The 24,570-nt window shown below is 33.1% G+C and overlaps 1 protein-coding gene across 15 annotated transcripts in view; it reads right to left on the reverse strand.

Annotated features, from left to right (window-relative positions):
• The window catches only part of Stacl (SH3 and cysteine-rich domain-containing protein), a 235,961-nt gene that overhangs the window by 185,917 nt on the left and 25,474 nt on the right, over positions 1-24,570 (reverse strand). For all 15 annotated transcript variants that reach the window (XR_012455220.1, XM_074117456.1, XM_074117457.1 and 12 more), the window contains one exon: positions 4,766-5,055. Coding sequence is in view for 14 of the 15 variants with exons in the window: in XM_074117456.1 (XP_073973557.1) it covers positions 4,766-4,844 (79 nt within the window). In the remaining variant the exon portion in view is untranslated. The remainder of the gene's footprint in view (positions 1-4,765; positions 5,056-24,570) is intronic.

The following is a 24,570-nucleotide window of genomic DNA, read 5'->3' on the forward strand; positions in this document are numbered from 1 at the left end:
CCCAGATCTTCATTTGTACCATGTTTTAATTTACTTTTTGTCTGGAGGAGCTAATTAAGCTTCATTCTGTCAAATATATAATTTTTGTGCAGATATTATCATCATAAATACTGAATCCGCCGTTTGAAATAATTGTCCTCTGTTCTACGCTTATTTCTTTGGACAATCTCCAAGTTAATAATTATGTCGATTTATGTCGACCAAGTGCAAAAATATTTACATATGAAGATGAAACCGGAAAATAAAAATTTAATGCTAGCTGGCTGTTAGTTTGGTTTTAAAGGAAAAGAACTGCTGGACCACAAAGAAAATAATATTATCCATTTTTACCGTCAGCACTGCTTACCGCGGGTTTAGCAGAGAAAAACATGCTCCAGCGCAAGAAAACTTTCAGGTTCCCCACTCAATCATAAGGCGCCATCTGTGTGCGACCGACGATCAGAAGCTTATTTACTAGTTTTTTTTTATCCTGCCGTGATGCTAACAGTCATTTAATTTCACACCGCTGATATCAAGCTGGCAATGAATAGCTGTTTTATACGTGTATCTGTCCTACATGAAACTTGTTAAATTCCTGAGTGTGGTATGAGTTAAACACAGACCCAACTAACAAATAATATTATTTTACGATTTGTTATTTCGCTTAATTTCATGTGGCGAACTTCATCTTGCAATTTTCCTGTCGAAGAATCAGCAGACTACTATTTTCAAAGGATATCTGTGCATTATAACAAACATTATAGGAAAATCGTTAGAAAACTAGCATGATCTGTTCGTTGGGACCTCTTACTCGCCAACTGCGCTACCTCTGCCCGCGGCAATCACGTTCAATGTGCCGGTGTTTATTTGGGTATGCAAGAAGTAGGTCAGCTGGATGATGTACATGTGTTAGGAAACTGCTGAGCAGGTAAGTTATTTTAGGGCAAAGATGTAGAATATTCCTAAGAAAGATGTTTTAGGAAATAAGGTAAATAGTTAGACGCTTTTGCTGGTAATATTCCTATATATTTATTCCATGCTTCAACTATTCATAACTTTATTTTTATGCTCTCGCATTATTTACATTTTAATACTCTTTCAATAAAAGTTCATTTTTTTACAAATATCCACAAGTCGTAACTCTTTAGTTAATATTTAAGTAGTTAAAATATTTTATTAGATTTTAATCTTATAATTTTTAAATTTGCTAACCAATCTGAAAAGTTTAATCCCAATTACCTGACTGAGTTTCAGACTTAAACTTACTTACTGACTTACAAATCTATCGTACAGTCCAAGTTTCGTATAATAACTTACACGAAGTTTTGAAGCAAATCGATCATCAGAAGTACGTCAAGAATTTTAGAACTTATTTTGGCAGAAGAACGACTTTTTTTGTTCAACAAATATTTTATAACATTGATTCACTTCTCACCTACCTCCTGTTGAAGAGATTTAAAATATTTACATGTGTGATCTAGGTTTAGATTTAGGGTACCAGAAATGGGTACTTTCAAAGATAAATTAAATAGTTACAAACATGAAGAGCAAGTAATGAAACTCATCTGAGACAAAATAGCATTACAGAACAAAAACATAATTTGTATAGAAACTTATATTTTGTGGTAAATTAATTGACAAATTATAACTAAAAAAAAACAAAGTTCTTATTAAAAAAAGAAAAGAAATTGATCTAGCTGCGAGATACTGACCAAACCGATTTTAACGAGATCAACCAACACCATTGTAACATTTAATGTGAGTTTAAAGAAAATAAAAATTCTTATTAATTATAAGTTTATTTAACTTTTTCAATTATCACATTATAAGCTAATTGATCCAGGGAAGTATAAAATGAAGAGGGTCTACATTGTGCCCCGCATTATTCTCTTACCAGAACTTACTGTGATAATTTTATATTTATACTAACACATAGATATCCTGAATTCTCAATCATGAGGAATTTGAAGCCCCCCAAATTCAACATCTCAGATCCGCTGCGCAACACGAGTTATCTGGCAGGTGTCACTGCAGACAGACCCATAGTCGTCTTCACTGCAGATGGACCCATAGTCGTCTTCACTGCAGATGGACCCATAGTCGTCTTCACTGCAGATGGACCCATAGTCGTCTTCACTGCAGATGGACCCATAGTCGTCTTCACTGCAGATGGACCCATAGTCGTCTTCACTGCAGATGGACCCATAGTCGTCTATTCGCCGTTGAAGATAAACTAATGTTACGATTGAATTTGCTAGAAGGAAATCATCTAGAAGTTAATTTCCGAAACAGCATGTAGTAGCTTTATGTATTCAAAATGGAATCGGAAACGGTTATTGCATTAGAAGTAATTTGCTAGATATTATTTTACATTCAAAATGAAAACAAAACAAATTTTCTTTAACTTGGACTTTCTAAGATTTCTTAATTATCTAAATAATCTATCAACAATGTTGAGCACTATTAAGTTGATTACGCAATCAACTTAAATTGCAAATCGCATTTATTCGTAAGTTTTTTTAGACCAAAACAACGAAATGAAAATTAGTATTTTTTATGACTTTAAAAATGAAAATCTTTGAAACCGCCTATAAGCTCTATTTGAATTTTCCAAAATATCTGAATCCTTAGTGGTGTAGCAAATGTGGTCAAAAATAGCAATTACTTTTAAACCGACATTTCCATTTTTTCTTGCTTGAGTTTAAAACAATTGAAACCGATAAACATTATTAAAATATTCATTACTAGTTGATTTCTTGGCGAAGTTTTTTTGAAGAATTTTAATTTTTACTTTTAATTCTAGTAAAAGGAATCTTTTCGTATAATGTCGAATTTTTCAAAAGTTTTCATATGTTTCAGAGATCATATGTTTTGAGACACCATAAGTGTAAAAAAAATATGTTTATGCCTGCTTGAGAGAGAGAGGAAAGAATAACAACAACAAAAGACCCAAACTAGATGTTCCGAGATGGTACTAAGCCACTTAAATTTTGGCTACTGAAACATTTGTGGCTCTTACGATTTTTGAGGTATTTTAACACATAAAAAAATTCTGTTGGGAAGTTTTGAAAGCTAAGTTACAGTCGGAGTCTCCTCTTGAAATACCCAAATGTAACGCAAACCTCTTTGAACATCACCAAAAAAATTTTTTGGACTCGAGACACCTCAAATCGTCGATTACCAATTTAATTTTCAGTAAATAATTTATTATCATCTTTAGCAGAGCGTAATTAAGTATGACGAATTAGGTTCCAGGAGTGGTTTCTTGAACTGGTTTCGACAGCAGCTAGCCCACCTTACTCTGTTACACAAAGTATGAGGTAATTTAGAAAATAACTCCAAAGTCATGTAATAAATTATACCTTTACGAAAAAATATTTTACCCTTAATTCACTTCTCTACCTAGAAAAAAAAAATCTTCGCATCATTAAAATGTATTTGTTTGTATACGAGTAAATGGACCATTTTCAGTCAATGTTTTTCAAGTTTCATTTGAAAATCAGTGTCAAAAGCGATGTATACAGTTCTGTAATCATTAAATAATGGGTTCATTAAATTTAACCCTAATCAGTTGTGTAAATAATTGGAAGTGAAATAAATAATAACAGGAAAGGGGTTAGGTGACAGATTGGTGCACTCGAGGTCCCCGTAACGAGTTAAACTGCATGTTCCTGAGTATTTATTCATTTGTAAGCCTCTTACAGCTCGCTGTACGGATTGAACTGAAACAGGGATCCAATGTACAAAGACCGGAAATGCTCTGACCGGGCTTCCACAAAGATGTCAACTTTAATGTTAAAACAAACAAAAAAGTATGCTTTTTTGTTTGGATCCAAATTTAAATATCCACAATACATTTTTTTTACGTTATTCATTTTGGTTAGTTTCCTAGGTTCAAGTAAAGAATGAAAATACAAAATTTAAAAACTATAGATTTTTCCTTTTTACTAAAGGTTCGTGATATGAAAACAATGATTTTACTTCAATAGGGTTCAGACGTGCGTGGACAATGCAAGCATAAAATTTTCAACATGTTGACAAAAGTATATTCATGTTTGAACCAACTTCAGCGTTTTAAGGAAACATCAGTATGTAACATTTAATCGATATTGTACACCCAACTTTTTAACTGAAAATATCCCATTTTTTTCTGCGATTTCATAATTCACGTTAATATAGATTAAATGAAATAACTTGCACAAAAAATATGGTGTGAACACGCAGAAAACTTGCTCGTTCTTCAGTTTAAGTAACATTTTTCTCTATACTTGGAATTTGCACTCAAAAGATAGAAGAGATCTGTTTCACCCACAACTCAGAACTCCATTTTCTTCGAATTTCCTGATAAAATACTTAAAATAAATGTAGTGGATCTATTTATATGTATGAAATATTTATACAAAGTATGTAAAAGAATATCAATGGAACAATTTTTAAAAAAATCGCTAAAAGTTTAATATCAAGTCCAGTGGAACTTCCTTCTGACCGACCTTCTTCATTGGAGTTATCGCGTCTCCTAGTGGCTCCCCCCGAAACGTGAAATATGAAATTTCCTTTAGGGATTTTCAATTCTTGTATACTGCTCTTCCCGCACATACAAACCATTATTTGTAAATTCCTTACTCACACAAAACTTCAAAACGTCTAGTTTCGTTACAAATTTTTGTAAAAAGTCTACCATTGCAATACTTTCCTCTCGAGAGAGGTTGTTAGGGGAAGTAAAAACGACTTTAGTAGAAAATATAAGAACAGTGTTTTTGAAATAGAATTAAAGAGTAATACTAACAATAAGTAGTGTGCTGTAGATGGGCTCTGCTAGGTAGCGTGTACTCTATGACCTCGTGGGCCGGGCATATGATATACATTATCTGTCAACATGGTGTCAGCCTGCAGCAGTGACGCCTTACTTCCGCCGCCTTCCTGCAAGCGAACTGGCCTCATCCGACGGCCGAATCGCGTCTATCAGTTTGACACACACTCACCCACTTGGTCCCAGCACCTGCCCGCACTAAGCGTCTCTCGTTACCTCAACTTGCCCCGCACTGCTCCTTCTAACTCACCACAGGTTATGGATACCTGCAACAGTACAACAGAAAATACTTATTCATGATTTTAAAAGTAAAAAATAAGTTAATATAACTTACAAAAATAGTATAAAGGCGGCCAAGTGAAAAAGCACATAAATGGGGGCTCTTATCCCTTCCAGCCGCTTGTAGAAGGCCCACCAGTCCCTTGCAGATACAAAGCAAGTTCTCTTGGAAGGTCTATCTTAGAAGAGTCTACCGTTAGCTTGGCGGCAGAAGTTAGGAATAGAGGAGTAGTCTCTCCGCTTATTAAACAGTAACACTTCATACAAGAGACAGTTAATCTGATTAGAGAACGGATCAAAATAACATTTTTCAATTTCTGCTTTCAGAAATACAATGGAATACTGTTTTTTGAACTTACGTAAATTTCATATCATGAAACTGCAATAAATGATTTGGATTCTTCAAGTGACGAAAGACAGAGTTTCCACATCTGTTAATTTTCGATTACACAATCTCTGGCTCACACCAATAGAATAATGATTCCTGCTATACTAGCTAACTGTTGGTAATTTTGATGCGCTCTTTGAATCTGTTGAAAGATTTACTTCCTTAAAGCTGGGATTAAGATTAAGATTCTAATAGGGCGGCTTTAAGGCCTACGCCACTGCGACCCCTTTCGATCTTAAAGCTGGGATACTATTACTCTATCTCCTTTTCACATTATACCATTTTTTACTGTTAGTTCTTCTTGATAACTCCAGTAATCTTAAATACTTCTTGTCACTTAAGATCCTCGAATGCGCCATCCACGAGCAATCTTTTGAATAACTACTTGTACTTGGAGTTGGGAGTCTTCTGCAGCTGCATTTTGTTTCTTTCATTTGTTTTTTAAGACTTTGTTCAATAAATTTAAATCAATTTTCAGCAAGTTTAATTTTAAGCGATCTTCTGCACTTATAAAATAAAGAAGTGAAAATACAAACTGAAAGCACATCAGAGTTAGCCCTTTATTTGAATTGAGAAACCACCCAAGTTCAAATGACTACTTTTTCTTGATATAGATATGAGGCATCTGGTCGTACAAGAGAATAAAAACTAAAAAGTTGTATTAAATTTAAAAGTTTGTGTTTGTTTAGTAGATTATAAAGGCAACTGTTGTAGGTGTCAAAAATGAAAGAGTCTCAGGTAAATTACAGATTATTTAACAGCTGCGTAAAGTCTTCATATCATTAATCAATTTAATATATACTAAGAAAAAGAATATAAATTTTAATGAAGCGGACACTTACACGCCAGAGCCTAGATAAATTTTTTATTATTATTTTAAAGTGCCCGCTACGGCCAAAATTTTGATAACACAGCTAGAGAAAATAATTGCATCTGTAGTAATAGACGGTTATACAGGATTCTCCATCTCTCTACTAAGCTATACTACCGAGCTAAACAGTACCACACTCAAAAATAACTACCATTTTCCGCCCACTCGAACAATCCAAAGAAAAACAAATGAGCCAAGTTATATTGGGGTAAAATATACTTGTATGAACTTCACTAGTGTAACGGCAACTAACACCTTTATACACCAAATTATGTTAGAGTTGGCAACAATGTTCACTCAAAAATAAAATAAAAATAAATGTCGGGAGAAATAAAGTATGTAAAACTCCCATTTACACAGTATAAAAGTATTTGCAGCGCATAAAACAGCAATTTACATAAGTAGTTCAAGTAAGTTTAATTCTTATATTAAGTTCCCATCAATATTACTTAGGGTCGGCACAGTAACACACCATTAAGAGAACGGGTAACATTTAAATTTGTAAATAACTAATAGAGTACCAACTGCACTTTTCAAGTTGAGCACTGTTGCTACCAGACCAGAAAGTCTAGAGAATTGCACGATAAGATCAAGCAGGCAGAGCCAAGCTTGGCGTTTGGACTGCCTAGAACAAAGTAACGAGAGAGAGTCGTGCAAGTTTTTCGCAATAAGTTCGTTTAAAGTACAATATATTTAAAGTCTATTTTTCAGCTAAAACATCGTTTTCAGATTTAAGCGAATATAATACTTTGTAAGATCCGCAAAACTCGTTTCCACTTATTTGTCATGGGTAAATAATTTTATGAAACTTACTGAAAGAAAGGCAACTTATTAATAAAGCTGTGTAGGAGTTTGCAAATAATAAACCAGAATCACAAAATTAAAATGACACCCTAACTAGGAAACGAGAGATACTTCTCTTTAATAATTGAAGCAGATATGTCACATAATTCTAACAATGTCGCAACAAAAAAAGAAAATGTAATAAATATACTGAAAAAAAAAAGAAATATTTTTAGCTACATTCAGGCCTGAGGAAGTCATTTTCACTTATATTTCCTTTCTTAAATACAAAAATATAATACGCGGAAGCAGTATGCTTCGAGAAAGGAGCCTTCTTCTTTCTTACTGATGCTTACAATGTCATGTGAGTGCGTGGTTGAGTTTAGTGTTGAGGAATGTCTTTGTTTTTCAAGGACATGCTCTCAAACTGCGGGTTGGAATCCTTACCATAGATTAGGGATCAATCTTCACATTATGGTTCTCATACCAGTTTCACTCCGTAGTCTTTGAGATAAAATAGGAATGACCGATTCATTTCTTGACAGATTGTTTGATGCGTGAGAAGGTATGGTTGAGGTAGTCTGAAAGGAATAGCTTGTCGCTCAAAGCGCTGTTTCGAAAAGAATAAGCTGCTTTCCCTTAAGGTTATTGTCTACTTTGTTCTGACTGCTGTAAAATCTACTTTGTTCGGACTGCTGTAAAATTTAAGTATCTTAAATTCTCCGTCTGGATTTATCTATTATTGTCGGTTTGAATAGCTATTGATGTTTTTGGGGTAACTTTAAGGTCACTAAGAAAAAACGGATAGCGTTGGGATGTTTTTTCCCCCACGGGCCAATAATAATAATAAAAATAAATAAGCAGGGAGGGAAAAGTCTTGAATATCTAATACTACTGGCCCAAGTAATTGTAGCCTGCTTTCTGTGAACGTGATCAGATTTTTCATTGATACGTACTGCCCAATTTCGCTTAAGATGTTTCTTGAAATCTTTTCCAAATTCTGCAGGGAGTCTGTTGGCCACTTTGCCAGTTCTGAGTGGGGGTAGTGTGTAGTGCAAGTTATAGCGATGGAATTAACGTAGAAACGCCTCTGTTACTCTGCCTGAGACTTGGGGATGATGAAAATTAACGATGTTTTTTTGAAAAGGTAAAAATAGATTCATTTCAGAGGAATGGAGGAATGTATTCGATCAGGCGAAAGCAAAGCGTAGTGACAGTTAGTGTCGACTCCTATTCCGGCTCTATTAGAGCCATGCCTTTATTTTCTTAATGTGGAAATGACAGTGATGTGATTTATTATTCTGGTGAGCTACTGTTCTGTGTGTTCAGCAAACTGTTCATAGTATTAGTTCACATATTAGGGTGTTCCAGAAATTTCATATACGGGAAAAAGATTATTCTTTTCAAAACATTTTGCCGAAGGCACTGAGAAGACTGATTGGTCTTCAATAGCTACGTGGGGGGTAAAGGGAGGCTGATCAGGTTTATGGAAGAGAATTGTCAGAGTTTTCCATTTATAAATGTCGCCAAGAACGAGGTTGCACGTTCTATCGCAAACCTAGTTTCATATAAAAATCAGCCATATTTTATGAAATCAGTCTCTCATTGTAATTTTAGCTCATGAGAATATACTAATGAAAACTAAGTCATTTGGACTAAACATTTACGTGCTAGATGTTTAAGCATGACAGTTATTCAATCCGCCATTCCAGATGTAGGTTTGTTTCTTCTAGAGAGTGTGATTACGTTTAGTTCATTAGGTTTAGCAGACAACATCAGGAAACTATTAAGTAGTCACCAGTAAATTTTAGATTTGGAGGCCAGACTAGATACGGGATGGGTTACAGAACAATGAAATTTGAAAGGAAATAGATTGAGAGGGTAAAAGAAATAAAATTAAGATAAATAAAATAATTTAAATATCACACAGAAATCGGAGAACTATAGTAACAGGCTGTGCTATTAAATTGGTTGGCCTAATTTACGATTAAGTATTATCCAAATTTTATTAATTGATAATCACCTCTATCTTCTCAAAGAAATTTATTCCCAACAAAATTTAAGAAAATTAAGTGCTAATTTATAATATTTACAATTGAAAATTAAGATAAAAAACTATTCTTTTTTCCCTTTAAAATTAAATGAAGCATCAAAAGTATTCCTTTGGTTGCTATCAGAAGAACCAAAAAGCGTTCTAAAGTATTTGATTGTCCTAGCCAGACTGTTTTATAGAGATGAATTAATAAATATTTTTTCTGTTGAAAATGTTGATCGATGAAAGATTGACACCACAGAAGCAGAGAAAAACGATGGCTAAAATCACCTATAATATTTTTCCACTAATTATTACGACAGTTGCAGATGCGTTTGCGAAATATTTGCATAAAAATAATTCATTAAGAGCCTTGTTAATTTTACAAAATGACGGACTTCCCTCTCCAATAGTTCATACAATCGTCCCTTTGTTTATTATTGTTAATTTAATTATGTAAATTTTTTTAATCGAAATTTACCAAAATAATTGTTTCGAGGTTTCCTGAAATTGGTAAAGTTTGTGTAAAAAAATATTGTCTGCATATGACTGAGGCAGTATGTGTTTTGACTTTCATATTTTTATTTTATAGTTTGACTAGAACTTAACTAAAAAATTCTGGATTCTTTTCTAATGAGGTTTAGTTAATTTACGAAGAAATAGAGAATATTTTCGCTTTTAACACAACATCAGACCGTATATAATGAAATACAACCAACAAATGTTTTTTTTTTAATCTTTTACAACAGTAATGTTATTTTAGATAAATAGCAGCAATCATTTGCAGCCACAACTTTCAATTTTAATTAAGCCCATATTTTCTTGTTTTTCTGCCAAATGTTAACGCTGACTAAATTGCGGTTTCTACACTTATATTGTTCTATTTTTATAATAGTGAGGAGAATTTTTTGCTGATATTTTTAATTTCATATTCCTCGTTGACCTTGGTAAAATTTAGTACAAATAACCAGTTAGTTATGTAGTCTAATCCATCAAGTGTACTAAAATTAATTTATTAGGTTTTCGTTATAATTCTCTGAAATTTAAGGTAGTAAGTTCAAAATTTTAAAGCCTGCAACCAGTCGCTTTTAGGCGTGGAAATCCCTAGCGTCCTAAAAAAAATAAAAAGTCCTTTTACCATTTGATGAAAATAGTCACAAGCATTTTTTTTTATAACTGAGGAAAAGATTAGATAATAAAACCAATAGAATTATGGGAGAAATTAATTTGAATTAAAACAGATAAGTGGTTGCCTTTGCAAAAATTTCCCCAAAACTTAATGAAAACTACACTGCTGATGTTTATTCAGAACAGATAGCGTTCAATCACTCGTTTTGTAGAAATTAGCGAACTATATCATCTGGATTCACCACTCCATTATTAATAAACGTATTATGATATTTATTCCAACTTAACAATTGTTCTCAGGAAAGAGACAAAGTTGAGAATAGGCGAATTACTCAATTTTTTACGATGAAGAGTACATTTAATTCATAGCTTTTTTGGCCCTTCAATATTTGTGTTTATAAAATTATCTACTGGGAAATAGTTATAATTTACGCTTGAAAGTGTGATATCTCGCCTAAGGATTTCATTATTAAATATTTCAGTAAATTGTAAAATGGTATATATTTTAACGAATAGATTGCATCTTTTCTCAATGAATATGTGAATTTTGTTTAGCAATGTAATACTAGACATCTGGAATAAAACTCTTAATTTCTTTTATTGCAATACAAAATTACTAGGTTTTACTCCAAATTGGGACTATAAAACTATATATGATATCTGGCAATGCAATAAAACAAATTATTTGGCCTCACTAATTAAGAGGAAGATGACGTTCCGGAACTCAGTAGTTTCTAGAAAGATTCAAAATAGTGTATTTCCGGTAGTACTTCAAAAATCAAAATCTGCAAGTTTACAATTCATCCTCTTAAGAGGTTATTGGCGCCTGGAGCTTTTTCCAGTGTTCTCTTCGGCCTCCGGTGTTGGACAGACAACAATGTCCAACACCGGACAGTGTGCTGTAAGAAGCTCCTAGGATGAGAAAATCTAAGGGTCAGCAGCTGGATTTGAACCCGGGTCCTCCACTAGAGAACCCAGTAAGCTAACCTCATAGCTAATCCCTTCCCTAAGTAAGTATATTGATAGCAGATTCGCACCCAAAACGGATATATTTATATTCTGGATTTTTTTAATGTTAGACATAAGTTTTAACGATGCATACATTCGCTAAAAACTGAACCCCTCAAAATATTATTAATGTATTGCCAAACATTAGCAAAAATTGTTATTGTGGGAGGATCTAATGAAAAATATTAGAATTTCAAAAATTGAAACTTGAAAGAACGTTATAGCTAGTTTTATTTACTATCGAAATAAAGAGCAAATGGTTAATCATTAATCAGAAATTATTATTAAAGTGCATTCGTATTTTGGGAGTAAAAATAATTTTGTACTGCTCATTGGAAATAATAAAGTGTGGCAGCGCCGGAAGATAAATTCAAAAGACATCTCCATTCAGTTCAGCAGTTCCAGTAAATTGTATCTAAAGTTAATATCAAACAACGTTTTGTACAATTTAATAATATCAAAACAATTTTTAAAAAAATATGTGACACCAATTCCAATTATTTTAGCCCGCACAATCACAGACTCCTCACACTCAGCCCCAAATTATCTTCTTGGCAGTTTAAAATAGCGCTGGCTCAAGGAACCAGTAAACTGAAGTTTGACATGGAGTTCCTCCCCTAAGAGACACCCACGTTCTTATGACATTATTTCATCTACACCACATTCACTTATAATTTTTGTACTGTGGACCCTCGGCTACCTTAAGATAATTATTTGTATTAGTGAGTTCTGACCATTCTGAGTAAATTACTTAACTTTTGATAAAAGTTCTGTTAGAAAAACAAAATAATTTAGACAACGTTGGTGTTTTTTTGAGAAAATTGATTGTTCATGCTAGTCACTCTTTATTTAGAAAACTCACTTAATTCCTTACAATATAAACACGCAAGAATATAAAATTAGAATAATTGAAATGCAAGTTCTATCAAGGCATTACACAATTTTATTGTTTAAAAAAGAGTGGTATATAAGTACAATGTACACATAATTAAAGAAATAACGAAATCATTGAACGAGCTAAATCAAACTAAGAACTCAGCCTGGTCTAAAGTTTAATTTTGAAAAGTTTAGCTGTTAGAGCAGAACTACATCTTTTTCTAAAATGTAACTGATGGCTCAAACTTTCTTTGATGATATTTAACGCTCATTAGACCCAATTTTTGCAAATTAACGAGCATTAAAAGGCTCGTCAATTATTTATGACCATAATATCTTGGAATATCTCCAGGCTCCACCCTATTCGGTGATTGAAGAGTTGTTTAAAAAATATTTCTCATGTTTAAGTGAGGATGGTAGAGTGGTGGCTTACTATAATAGCATTAGTTTTGCCATTTAGAGTTAGATGAAGAAATGGCACATAACTATGTGCCTTATATTTCTGACAACCATGTATGTTTTGCAAGGTAGAGACTGTTGGGGGTAAGTATTGTTTCGAGGTATTTGACAGGGATGCCAAGAACCTAGAAAAAGTAGAAATGAATAGGTATATATTATAACACTGGACAGTAGAATTGGCGGCTCAAGGACAAATGTTTGTTACCTTTATTTAAGGCAAAGTTCTGTCCTTTTAATTGGGGAATCCATGACTACAGATGCACGCAATCAAGAGGACTGACATGAAGTAAAAATATAGAAAGCAATCGATGGAGCGAGTAGCATGGTCTCAAGCCGCCATTTCTAGTGGACTCTACTAAAAGAAATAAAGCTCGATGCCTCTGATATCCACAAGTAAACCCACCACCCTTTAAAGTGAATAAGGTTGAAAAAGGTGGTTGCCGTGTTGGCGTCGGTTAAGTAAGTTTATTTATTTGCTAGAAGTTACCCCAAGTAAGCTATACTTGGTAATTTTGAAGATTATGTGTACAATGTAAATTGAAGTAAAAATTTCTGTTTACCCAACCTACAGCCATTCCCCTTGTCTGCACACTGTAACAACGGGGTTTCCCAATTATACAGCACAGGAGAAAACTATCTCGCCATGAGAAACTTTTATCCTTCTAACACATTTAGAGCGATTTAGTAGTACATTAGCCCTTCTAGTGAAACGGCCGCTCACCATAAAACGCCTATGTGACTCTCCCTAGGAAGCTAAAAAATTCTCCTTTTCGATAATTAAGGAGTCACAAACGGTATTGAATTTCCACTCCATTCTTTGTTGCAAACCAAAAGGAATTTCCACAGCACTGAAATCTCCCACACAAATGCTTCGTAGCCCACATTTTTTTATTGTGCATTGAAAGAGAAAAAAAAAAGAGGAAAAAGGTCACGGAATGCAAATCTACTTTTACCAAAGATTAAAATCAACTGTAAAACACTTGCTGAATAAATTTGAATATGTTTCGGAAAGATCAGATTATATTTCTTCTGCGAAATATTGTTCGAGTGCCATACCATTTCAAATAAACAAGAGAAATTTAAAAAGTAAAAACCAACTGATAATTAACCCAGGAAATGGTATATTTACTTTACAACTGCTGAGTATGATTTTAAAAAAGGCCTTAGCAAGGATGCAGTATTCTATTTCGTAGTAAAGTAGGATTCTTCCATTCGGAACAGATAACTGGGTCTTTCTAGATTATGGGATCTCAAGTGTATTAAAATAAATTAATATCGAATGAATTAATTTATTTTTTCCAAGTCCTTTGAATTTCTAACTAATCGGGCCTAAATTTAATAGCAAAAACCAACTTAATATGAAATCTTTCGGAGGTAAAACATTTCGTAATTGACATTGCTCTCACAGTACCCCAACTAACCAAATCAAACTAAACCAAATCATCGCATTAAATTAAATATAACTATAACTAAATTATTCAAGGACATCAAATAGAAATGTCCTATATTTATGTATTCTTAAACTGTACAAAGATCTGCATATAAATCAAATGGGGATTTGATTGGAAGCAACTTCACAACAAGTTACGGTTGCTTTTGTTTTCATTCTTGCCAATTTCCCATTTATAAAACTGCGCTTCAAAATCAGTTAGATGATCTTCTAGCAGTAAAAGAGAGAGAGAATGGCTGTATTATCAGCGGTAGAGGATAGAGTCAGGGTGGAGGGAAAATCAGGTGAATAAAGTGTAGGGAACACTCTGTAAACTAGCCTCTAATGACTAAGCTGAGATCTGGTTAGATCCTGGCTAACTTCCGAACACCGATTATTCAGGTAGGATGCAAGAAAAAAGTCATGAGTTTTGGGAAGAGCTTTTGAACTTCAGAGCCCGGCAAACAGAGGTTACTCAAAATTAAAGATTTATTGCTGATTTTTTCCTCGCAGCAAGCATATTATTTAACTTCCTGACCAGTTTCGTATTAATCAGTTGATATAGAGAATTTGTGTTCAACTAAGGTTTCTTTCTACATCGTTGAGATGATTCATTTTAGAAGTTCAATCCAATTCCATTCAGTTATGATTAATTTTCAAGAACACAATCCAACAATTTCTTTTTCAGTAAAATATAACGGCAGCTCGGGTTTCAAAATAATTGCTTTCCATCTTTTAAAAATCTAGAAGTCTAGCAATAAAGTTTTTTTTACATAACAGATTGGAGCACAAAACGAACTCTACCGGCTGGTAACCTTCAACTAAGAATTTGCTACTCTCTCTTACATAGAATTAAGGAGATTGTAAAATCTCATTAAATAACATAATAATTCAAGATAACATCCGCAACTTGAAAATAATTATTTACTAAAAACGCCAAAATATAAGCGAAAGGAAGGAAAAAATTAATAATATTATTTGGCCATTTCTCACTTAGTTTTAATTCCTATTTTTAAATCACTATTATTCTCTCTTGTAACAGACGTTTCTGCCAATTATCTAGTCTAAGCCAAATATATATTTTATATATACATATATATATAAACATTACTGTCTCGAAGCTGTTGTCCTAGTTCAAATAAGTATTTGAAATAGGCGAGAATCCAAAAAGGAAAGATTTATCGCTGATTTTTCATCGAAAGCATATTTTTTCATCTCCCTGAGCGGTTTGGGATTGATCAGTTGAGTAGAGAATTTGACTTCAACTAGGTTTCTTTCTCACACCATACTTGTTAGATGGTCTGTATGTGTTATTTAAAACGTTTAACTTATTAAACAAGCTCGACGCTGTAGGGCATAAGAGCTACGATAGAGGAAGAAGAACTTATTAAACAATCTCTGATGATGGGTGAGAGTCCAATACCGGTCAGAGATACAATAAACATGCGAGCTAAGACTAATGAAATCAGCGTTTTTATGCAGCACTGTGGATCTAACCACATTTTCAGCAGTAATTATTTATAGAATATTGGTCATAGTTATTGATTATTATAATTATTCATAGTGACTGAATCATTGATCCAAATGGAGGAAAATATTTAGTTTACTCAACAGTTCTAACCCAGATTTCAGTTAGTATTGATAAAAGAATGCCATTCTGCATTTAATCAAATGCATGTCAGAAAAGAATTTATTGCAAAATAATTTTTGAAAAAAGCCACAAGTCTTTTATAATTACATACCCAAAAATTAATGGTTTTTAGACAAAATTTACTTTTATGTGCAAGATTTTCATTAAAGCCTGCGGATTAGAAAATTAATTAGTAATTTAATAACAAGAGCAGATAGCAATTTTCCGCAGAACGACAGCAAAAAAAAGGTTTTCACAATGTGATTGTAAAGCGCAAAATGAAGACTCCGATCACATTTTGCCCAAAACCAACTTTAAAATAGCATATAAAATCCTTATTTAAAAAAAGCAAAGCAATAAACATTGCTTTTGGGGATCAATTCAAGTACAAATTGCTTTAGTATAAGTTAATTTTTAAAGAAACATACAGAACCAATCTGTTACAAACATAAATTTGTCTTTTTTAAGGTGACTGTTGTGTTCCAATCTCTCCCCTGTGTCGTACAACAAGCTGACCTTACTAAACCTACAACTAAAAAGAAAGAATTGTTCAATATTGGATGCGGACTGGTAAGGATGTTAGAGATTCCTCTTCTAGAATTTTATTAGTCATTAAACCTTTAGACAACGCAACGATAAATTTAACTATCTCTAGTTATTTTAATAAATAAATAAAAAAATTATTCTTTATTTCAATTTTTATGTGTCAAATAATATTATATACTTTCTAAGTATATATGTATATTTACTTTTAGATTGGTGCAGCCGTGTAAGGGAAGTTATTTCTTCTGGGACCTTGGTGTCCCTAGAGGTATTCTATCCAAACAATACGAACAACACTACAACCAAATACATTGAGACAGTTGATGTATGCGTCCTGATAGAGTCCTCAAACTCGCTTATACACTGGAAAACATTCTCAATCTAAGGAAGATAACGGCCACTATAGGCTTCATACTCCTCTATTCACTTTTACTCAACCCTATCAAATTTACTAAGTTGATCTTAACAATCTGCAGATGATTGTTCAGTAGAACTTCTGCAGAACCTGCATGTATTGTGATAGCGTTGGGGTGTCAGTGTATTGCTGATAGTGTTAGTAGTTTGGATAAGCGTAAGGACGCCAACATCCTTGAGAAATTAGCTTCCTTCGGCGGAATGGAAGAGAATAAAAATGGAATTTTCTGAACCTCTATACGGAACCCTTAAAAAAAATTAATCTGAAGTTAGCAATTACTGCGAGCAAAAAAATAAAAGGCATAGATTAATGTGCTTCGTGGAACGAGAGAAGTCTTTTTCGAGTGAATTTCATTCTTCCAACTAAAATTACACATTTTGAAAGTTATTTGTATTACGTGAATATTCCAATTGAATGCACTCATTCCTTAACTTCAATGCCCAGTAAGAGGTCTAAGAGGTGACACTGAAAACACAAAATCATCTTACATTCAGCTCAATCTGAACCTTCAGTCAGTATTTTAGATTTTGGACGACCTTGCGAGCTCATCCTTAACGATAAATATTATATGAAATCTTTCCTGGAAACATGAGAAATACCAACTTCAGGTTTGGGACCATTAATGAGAAGAGAGAATTGAGACCAACCTATCTACCCCCCCCCCCCATCATTTACTTAAATACTCAAACGATATGGTACCCTTATTTACATAATTGATGAATTGTATTGTTCTTCATTTGTATCCTAGAACATTCTAGGAACAATCGCAGTCTGGCTAAGTGGATAGAAATTTACCTTTTGAAGGTAAATTCTAAACCCACTTATTAGAAATTCAAAAAGTAGCAGGGGCTTCTATAAGTTTCTGATACGTTCGTATATGTTAAGGGAATACAGTCGACTCTCGATAAATCGAAATCCAAAGGACCATAAGAAAAATTCGAATTATCGAGACTTCGAATTATCAAGAAGGGGAAAAAAATTCGAATTATTAAGAGTTTTTATTATGTATATATGTATGTACATACGTATATTGAAAATATGTTTTGTTTCAATGTGGCTTGACTTAGAATTGTAGAAAGCGTTGATGGTGGAATATTGAAAGTTTTGGCGATTTCTTTTTGTTTCGAACCACTTTTCACGGCCGCGATAATTTTTCTTTGTGGGACACAGTAAGGGAGACGTACTTCCCATCGTGAAAAACTAGGAAAGAGAATTGGAAAGTTAAACTGGGCTGAAAGGAGGGAAACATTACGTAGGAAAATAACAATAATCGGAAAATGAGAAGTAAACATTACTAGGGAAAATTCGAATTATAAAGAGGGGAAGCGGCCTCTTCGAATTATGGAGCCTTCTCTCCCCCTGTTGTTAAGGGAAAAGGATTTCGAGTTATCGAGCGTATCGAAATACACTGAATTTTTTCGATTTATCGAAGTTAGCAGCTGTAGAGTTTGAATTATCGAAAAATTCGAATTATCGAGGGTCGACTGTACCTGCAACCCTTTTGCCACCCCTAACGGTCATCTCTTCTCAGACACTCTCCACAGAGTGGCCACTCACACATGTACCAAACATTCCAATTTACCTACACTAGGAAAAATTAGAATTATAAAGAGGGGAAGCGGCCTCGTTCGAATTATAGAGCCTTCTCTCCCCCTGTTGTTAAGAAAAGGATTTCGAGTTATCGAGCGTATCTAAATACACTGCATTTTTTCGATTTACCGAAGTTAACAGCTGTAGAGTTCGAATTATCGAGTTTCGAATTATCGAGAGTCGACTGTAATAGTAAATACAGGATTGGATAAAAAATTATTTAAATAGAATAATGAATACACTGTTTTCAAACTATTTTTTTTTTTTTTTTTTTTTGCATAAATGTGACAATCAAAGCGAGTTAAATAGTGGAGCGACAATTGTTTATAGTTAGACGTAACCAGGAGATAAATGGACTAGTGCCGGCTCCCGGGTACTGATGTGTGTTGACAAATGCTGTTTCACCTGTTTCTTCTATGACGTCAGAGGCGACGACCTAGATTGCAACCTTGGAACGTTGTCAGACTCTTACCTTCTCATCTAGTTACGTCATAGCCAAAGTCCCAAAATTGGTAAATCATGCGAAATTTAAATGATTCATCAATCTGTTATGTATAAGAGGAGGAAGTATAGCAATCACGTCTGATTTCCAATATAGTGTTTTCTCCAGAAACATTCTTGAGGTTCAATGTTACTTTCATGCAGCGTAGAAGTACTGGTCCAAGGCAATGGACTTTCATAAGGTCTCCACATGGATCTTTCGACAGAGTTGGACAGTTACAGTAACTGTAGTTTAGAATAACGAAAAACTGTTTTAACGAAGAAGATTAAAAACCAATTCACAGTAATATATCTTTATTGATAGGAAAGAGCTTGTAAAACGAATTATAACACTTTACCTAAATACAGTGTATTTCATTGAAATCTTCTTTAACTATTGATTCTGAACTGAACTTTATATCAAATTTGTTTATTTTTATTTACCACGTTTTACCCAAAGTACACCAAGTCCCGAAATGGAAATATAAATATATGGGAAAATGTATGATCATTTTATCTCTCTGATATTACCATTCAAGTTCTATTAAAAATATTCAGGACCATTAAAAAAAAAGGAAAAAAAAATCTGAGGATATTTTTTAGAGTGATTATGAAAAAAATAATACGAGAGGGAATTTTATTTCAGAACATTTCTCATAATTCTGAATTATAAATTTTCTCCATACTTCACAATTTTAGAGCGACAATTGTGTCAGTTTGTTAGAAGCTTAGAAGTGAGTGAAGCCTAAGAGTGGCAAACTGAGCTTTGGATTATCTGTAGAGAGTAAGATTAAGATTAAATACATGTTTAAGGCAGCTAAATTCAGGCCACAAGTTGGAAAAGCAGAACTAGGTTTTATTCCTTCTAGCTGCTTCCTTGACAAGCTAGATGATGGTAGCTAAGTATTGTTCTATATTATGGTCACCGATTCCTTTACTTTAACTTATTCTCGCTGATAGAAAGTATTGTAACGTATCAATTTTTTGTGACAAGTTTTCTCAAAAGTGAGGAAGGCTTCCTAAGTTAAAAGAAGCGATTTTTTAAGAAAATTGAGTGAATATTATTTCAAAAAGAAACTTAAACTTCATATTAAAGTCTGGATGCCCCTAGAGAGTCCGACATTCCCGTAGCGATGAAAATATTGCTACCAGAAATTCTGCTTTATAGAATTTTTACTTTTATGAGATTTTTTGTAAAAAAAAAAGGCTTAAACAATTTTTTGTAAACTAAGTAAACCATTACATACATACATGCAGAACTATTGCTTTAATTTGGAACATTAATCAAAATGAAGCTTCATTTACAAAAGAGATTAAGAAATCTTGTAAAATAGCTGTAAATTGAATGGTTCTAAAACTCCTGTTTTTAATGTAATAATAATTTGTTTCCAAAATTCTGAGTAAGAAGATCTTGAGGAAGAATAGTGCGAGGGGTTTTTATTTATATAAAAACGTTTATACGTGGACACAACTTATGTGAAGGCTTAATCTGATTTTTTTTTTAAAGAACATGATTTAAATAAAACTTATTTTTATGAAGTCGCCCAAAACTGAAAATTTTACTGAGTAAAATGACTTTTTGCGGTTGGTTACTTTGTCCATAAACTGCTTTTTCAGGTCTCCTCCATAATATCTAAAGGAAATCTCAAATTTGAATGTGATATGCACCCTATTGCAGCGTTACCTCCGGGTAACTTTTCCACTTCTTTGTATCTACAACTTTTCAGCGTTATCATTGTTACTAATATCGCCAACGTTTGTAAGTTGTTTGTTTAAACATGAAACTCAGATGAATGAATCTTTCCAGGTTTGATGGTGGCGCTGTTTCTAACGGGAATAAGACATAATCAAGTTGATATGAACTTTACATTAATGACTGGCCTATAGCATTTAGTTATATATCATCCTCAGTTAATTAAGAAGCACATAGTTTTATGTTTCAAATTGTACACCATTTGTCGGAATCGATTTGCCATATAATCTGTTTATTACAAAGTTTCTCTTGCCAAATATTCATTTGCGAACTGCGAATCGCTGTGGTATGTTTGCCTCACAGAACTAACATAGAATAAAAAAAAAAAAAAAAAGTGGATTTGGTATTGAAGTGACGTAATGCATGCCATATGTGGAAGGCAAAATTGTTTCAAACAGATGAGCTGTGGAATATCTTGTATAAGTGAGGGGGTGGCTGGAAGTCGCAGGTATTGAAGAAATAATATTGAAGATTGGCCAAAAAGGGTGGAAAGGAAGTGGTACTCAGTATTCTCATATAGATAGGAATGCCAGAATGGAATTTCGCTGGGGTTATTTGTGGGCGTGGTTTTCTGCCTTCTAACAAGCCTAGACCCTTTAAATTTCTTCAGATATGAATAGAAATTGCAAAAGCAAAATATCGTTTATAATTTCCAATATTTACCTATATTTACAACAAAGATAATATAACTATAAAGAATGAATCAATCACGATTTTGGAATTAAGCAAATACAACTAATTAAGTCTACCACAGTACTTTTCTTTATCACCCAAGAACTAGTTGACCAAATATGTCAGCCAGAAGTGCCTCTGTACAAACAGAAAGTGGTAGTTTTTTGAAATTTCCTCGAGAATGGCTATTGACGGTATCTTTTCTAGATATTTGAGCAAAGTTCTTAGGAAGGGGTAAATTTAAATTCTTTTCTTTAGACTAACCAATAAGCAATGTTTATGAGTATAAAATATCTAACTAAAATTACGAAGGCTGAAAGAACATCAATTCTGAATGGCTTCGTTCATTTTTCTTCTATTTTTTAGGCTTAAAAAGTTTTCTTAAAGAATATTGATTTTAAGAAGTCCTGAGGGAAGTTGTGAGATTTCTCTGCTTTCAACAAAATAATACTGAAGTCTAGAATCGTTTTGGTATTTATTTTCCGTCTGTTTTTGTACAAAGAATATGTTTCAGATGAAGTACCATCCAGTGATAATTGTTTCAAAATTAGTCATAATTATGAGATGTATATTATTTAGGTAAATGTACATAAAAACTACATAAATATGTATTCCATTTTTCTGAAATATTTAATAGAAAAAATAAATTATGTAAAGGAGGAATACTATTACCAATTTCAGTTCTAATTTTTTTATTTGTTTTATTGCCAAGCTTTATTTCTAAAATTATCTCGGTTCACCTCGATAATAAACAGTAAACTTGAAAAAATAAAATCAAATAGATCAATACATTAATTGCAGGCAAAGAAGTTCTTTAGTCTTGTAAAAAGTACAATTTTACGACAAGGGAAATGTTTAAGCCTTGCACGACTGTTAATCATCCCTAAAGTTTTGACTTCTAAAAAACTTAAATCCATCTGAAGCTAATAAAACTAGTTGCAAGTTTCGAAAGCAATCTGCACTTACTATACGAAAAATTTTTAAAAAAAAGTGTTCATCTGCACGATTCTGAGGTAACATATTGAAATGCCTACCAGTAATTTAAGAATTACTTGTTTGCACTCACATAAATTGGAGTCGAAAAGCTTCCAATTATATAATTAAATCATTATTTAAATAAATAAATCTGCGATGAGCTCCCCTTAATGAGTCTAAGACACTTCTTCCTGAGTTAATTTCTTCAATTAAATAAATCAAAATGATTGAAGCATTTAACTTTCCTTAATTTTTCTTATATTTTTAGGTTTTATAAGTTTGAAAAATACTGCAAACCTTAAGATGTCTACTGGAGTCGAGACAGTCTAATACTTGCTTTCTCTTTACATTTACGGTTAGGAAAGTTAAATTTGTTCATCAGATGTATCCACATGCATTTTCTCATTAATTTCAGAAGGAATGAGTGTATATTCATTTTAGCTGACTTTCATTTTCAACGTTTATGACGTGAAAATATAATACACCTCATTGGATTAAAAGTTTCAATTTAACCTGGAACTTCATATTCTAAGAAAAACGATTCTTGTGTCCCAACACTCAGAATGCGCTTCGTAAAATAGGATAGTTGATTGCAATTTCAAACCTGGTTTTTGCTTCTTCTCACTCACTGCTATTACACTACCAGTAAAAAAACCACTGGTTTTTATCCCTCTATCTAGGGCTGAAAGAACATTTAGTTTTTCTCTTCAACGGCCATCCTCTTCAACCAGCTTTCTTATTCATTCCCTTACTTAAACAACGTCTAAGGATTGATTTCTTAATCGACCTCGACCCAACAACAAAAGCATTTACCATAGCCGAGTGGTTAGAGGACTTGCCAAAGCTTATAAATATCATAGTACTGGGTTCGATTCTTGTTCTTGGCCTCGGAATTTATTTAATGGCTAATAAAAGAAATGTACAGTGAAGTATGTTAGCTCTCAGCCTCCAGCCATGACACCATTAAACTAATCTCTTTATTTATCACTAGAAAGTGTTATGCAAAGGTGCCGTAACACCCTTCAAGTCTTTACTCTTTTCCCTCGATAAGGAATATGATGAAGAGGATAATGGGCGTCTTGATTGATTTAGTACTGAACATCCAAAAATAATAAATAAAATGAATAAATAATAGCTTATTACTGACAATATATAAAAATGAAACTACTAAACCTTGTAATGAGGAATTAATTGATTATAATCTCAGTATCTAATTACTATTTAAATCTAAACAATTTCCTAGTAGCATTCAACCCTAAAATAAGAATGGCAAAATAAATAGAAGCAAACATTAAGGTTAACCACATTCAAGTATCTACAAACTAGATAGAAAGATATGAATATGGTAACTGTGTGAGTCACCAGTGTTCTGCTATATTTAAACTTGCCAACTTGTCATAGCAGGTTTTAAGTTTATATTTGCATACACTTCTTTTTCTGTGACCAGTATTCCATCTAGTGATTTACATCTGGAAATGTTGTGTTTCACTACATTACTGCTCATAAATATGGAACTTAGTACAAACCAATGGATTCTTCACTAAATCATTAGGATAATTTTTTACAAATAAATAAGCGTAATCATATAAAGTAAAATATAAACTGGTAATCTTCTTGGCATTAAAAAGCGAGTTGGAAATGATAACTTCTTACACTTGTGTGGTAAAGTAAGTTGTAACGCAAAGAAGTGTATTTCCAAACGCTTAACCAAGAGGTAAAGCGTGCTTTTCTGCAGAATGGTAGGAATTTCTTTTAGTTTGTGATTTATATTTTATTTTGTGTGATTGGCACTTCGTCAGAGAAGATCATACGCAAAACCAACATGTGGAAAAACTCCGGGTTAGAACTAGCTCCATCTAACCTAGTTAGTAAATAAAATTAGTTGTAGTAATTAGTTAGTATGTAGATAGTACGTAAAATAAATTCAAGAAGTAATTTTCAGCGATTATTTTAGGCATTTTCCTCACACTCAAAAACAAATAAATACAGGCTATACAATATTATAGTTTATTCATTCAGAGGAATCCAAAACATGCATTTCAAGTGGCAACTCAACTTCAAATGATATCCTCCACTAACAGAAAGATTGTGTAAATTAGTGTATACAATGAAAAAAGCCTTCTATGATTCCATTAAGTTCAAATAAATTGTCAATTTTCTAATAAAGTTTTGCCGGCAATAAAACTTTTTTAAAAATTTACAGCAAAATTTATTTAAATATCCATTGAAATGTCCACCACAGAAAGCTCCGCTAAAACCGACTAAAAGTTTATTTTGAACTCCCAATGACTACTAACTGGTGCTGCATGCAACTTGTCAACTCACATTAGTGTCACCAATTAAATTTTAGTTTGAAAAACATATCTGCATTTCCCAGAAGGCATAAGAGTTCCAGTTTCATTCAAGGTTTTTTTTCTGATCCTCTGCGAGCCCAATTCGTCCAACCACTTGCCCTGTCAGGAAGGTTGGA

Source organism: Rhodnius prolixus, unplaced genomic scaffold, assembly GCF_049639745.1.
Source record: "Rhodnius prolixus isolate KJV_2025 unplaced genomic scaffold, Rpr scaffold_2, whole genome shotgun sequence".
Classification (NCBI taxonomy): Eukaryota; Metazoa; Arthropoda; class Insecta; order Hemiptera; family Reduviidae; genus Rhodnius; species Rhodnius prolixus.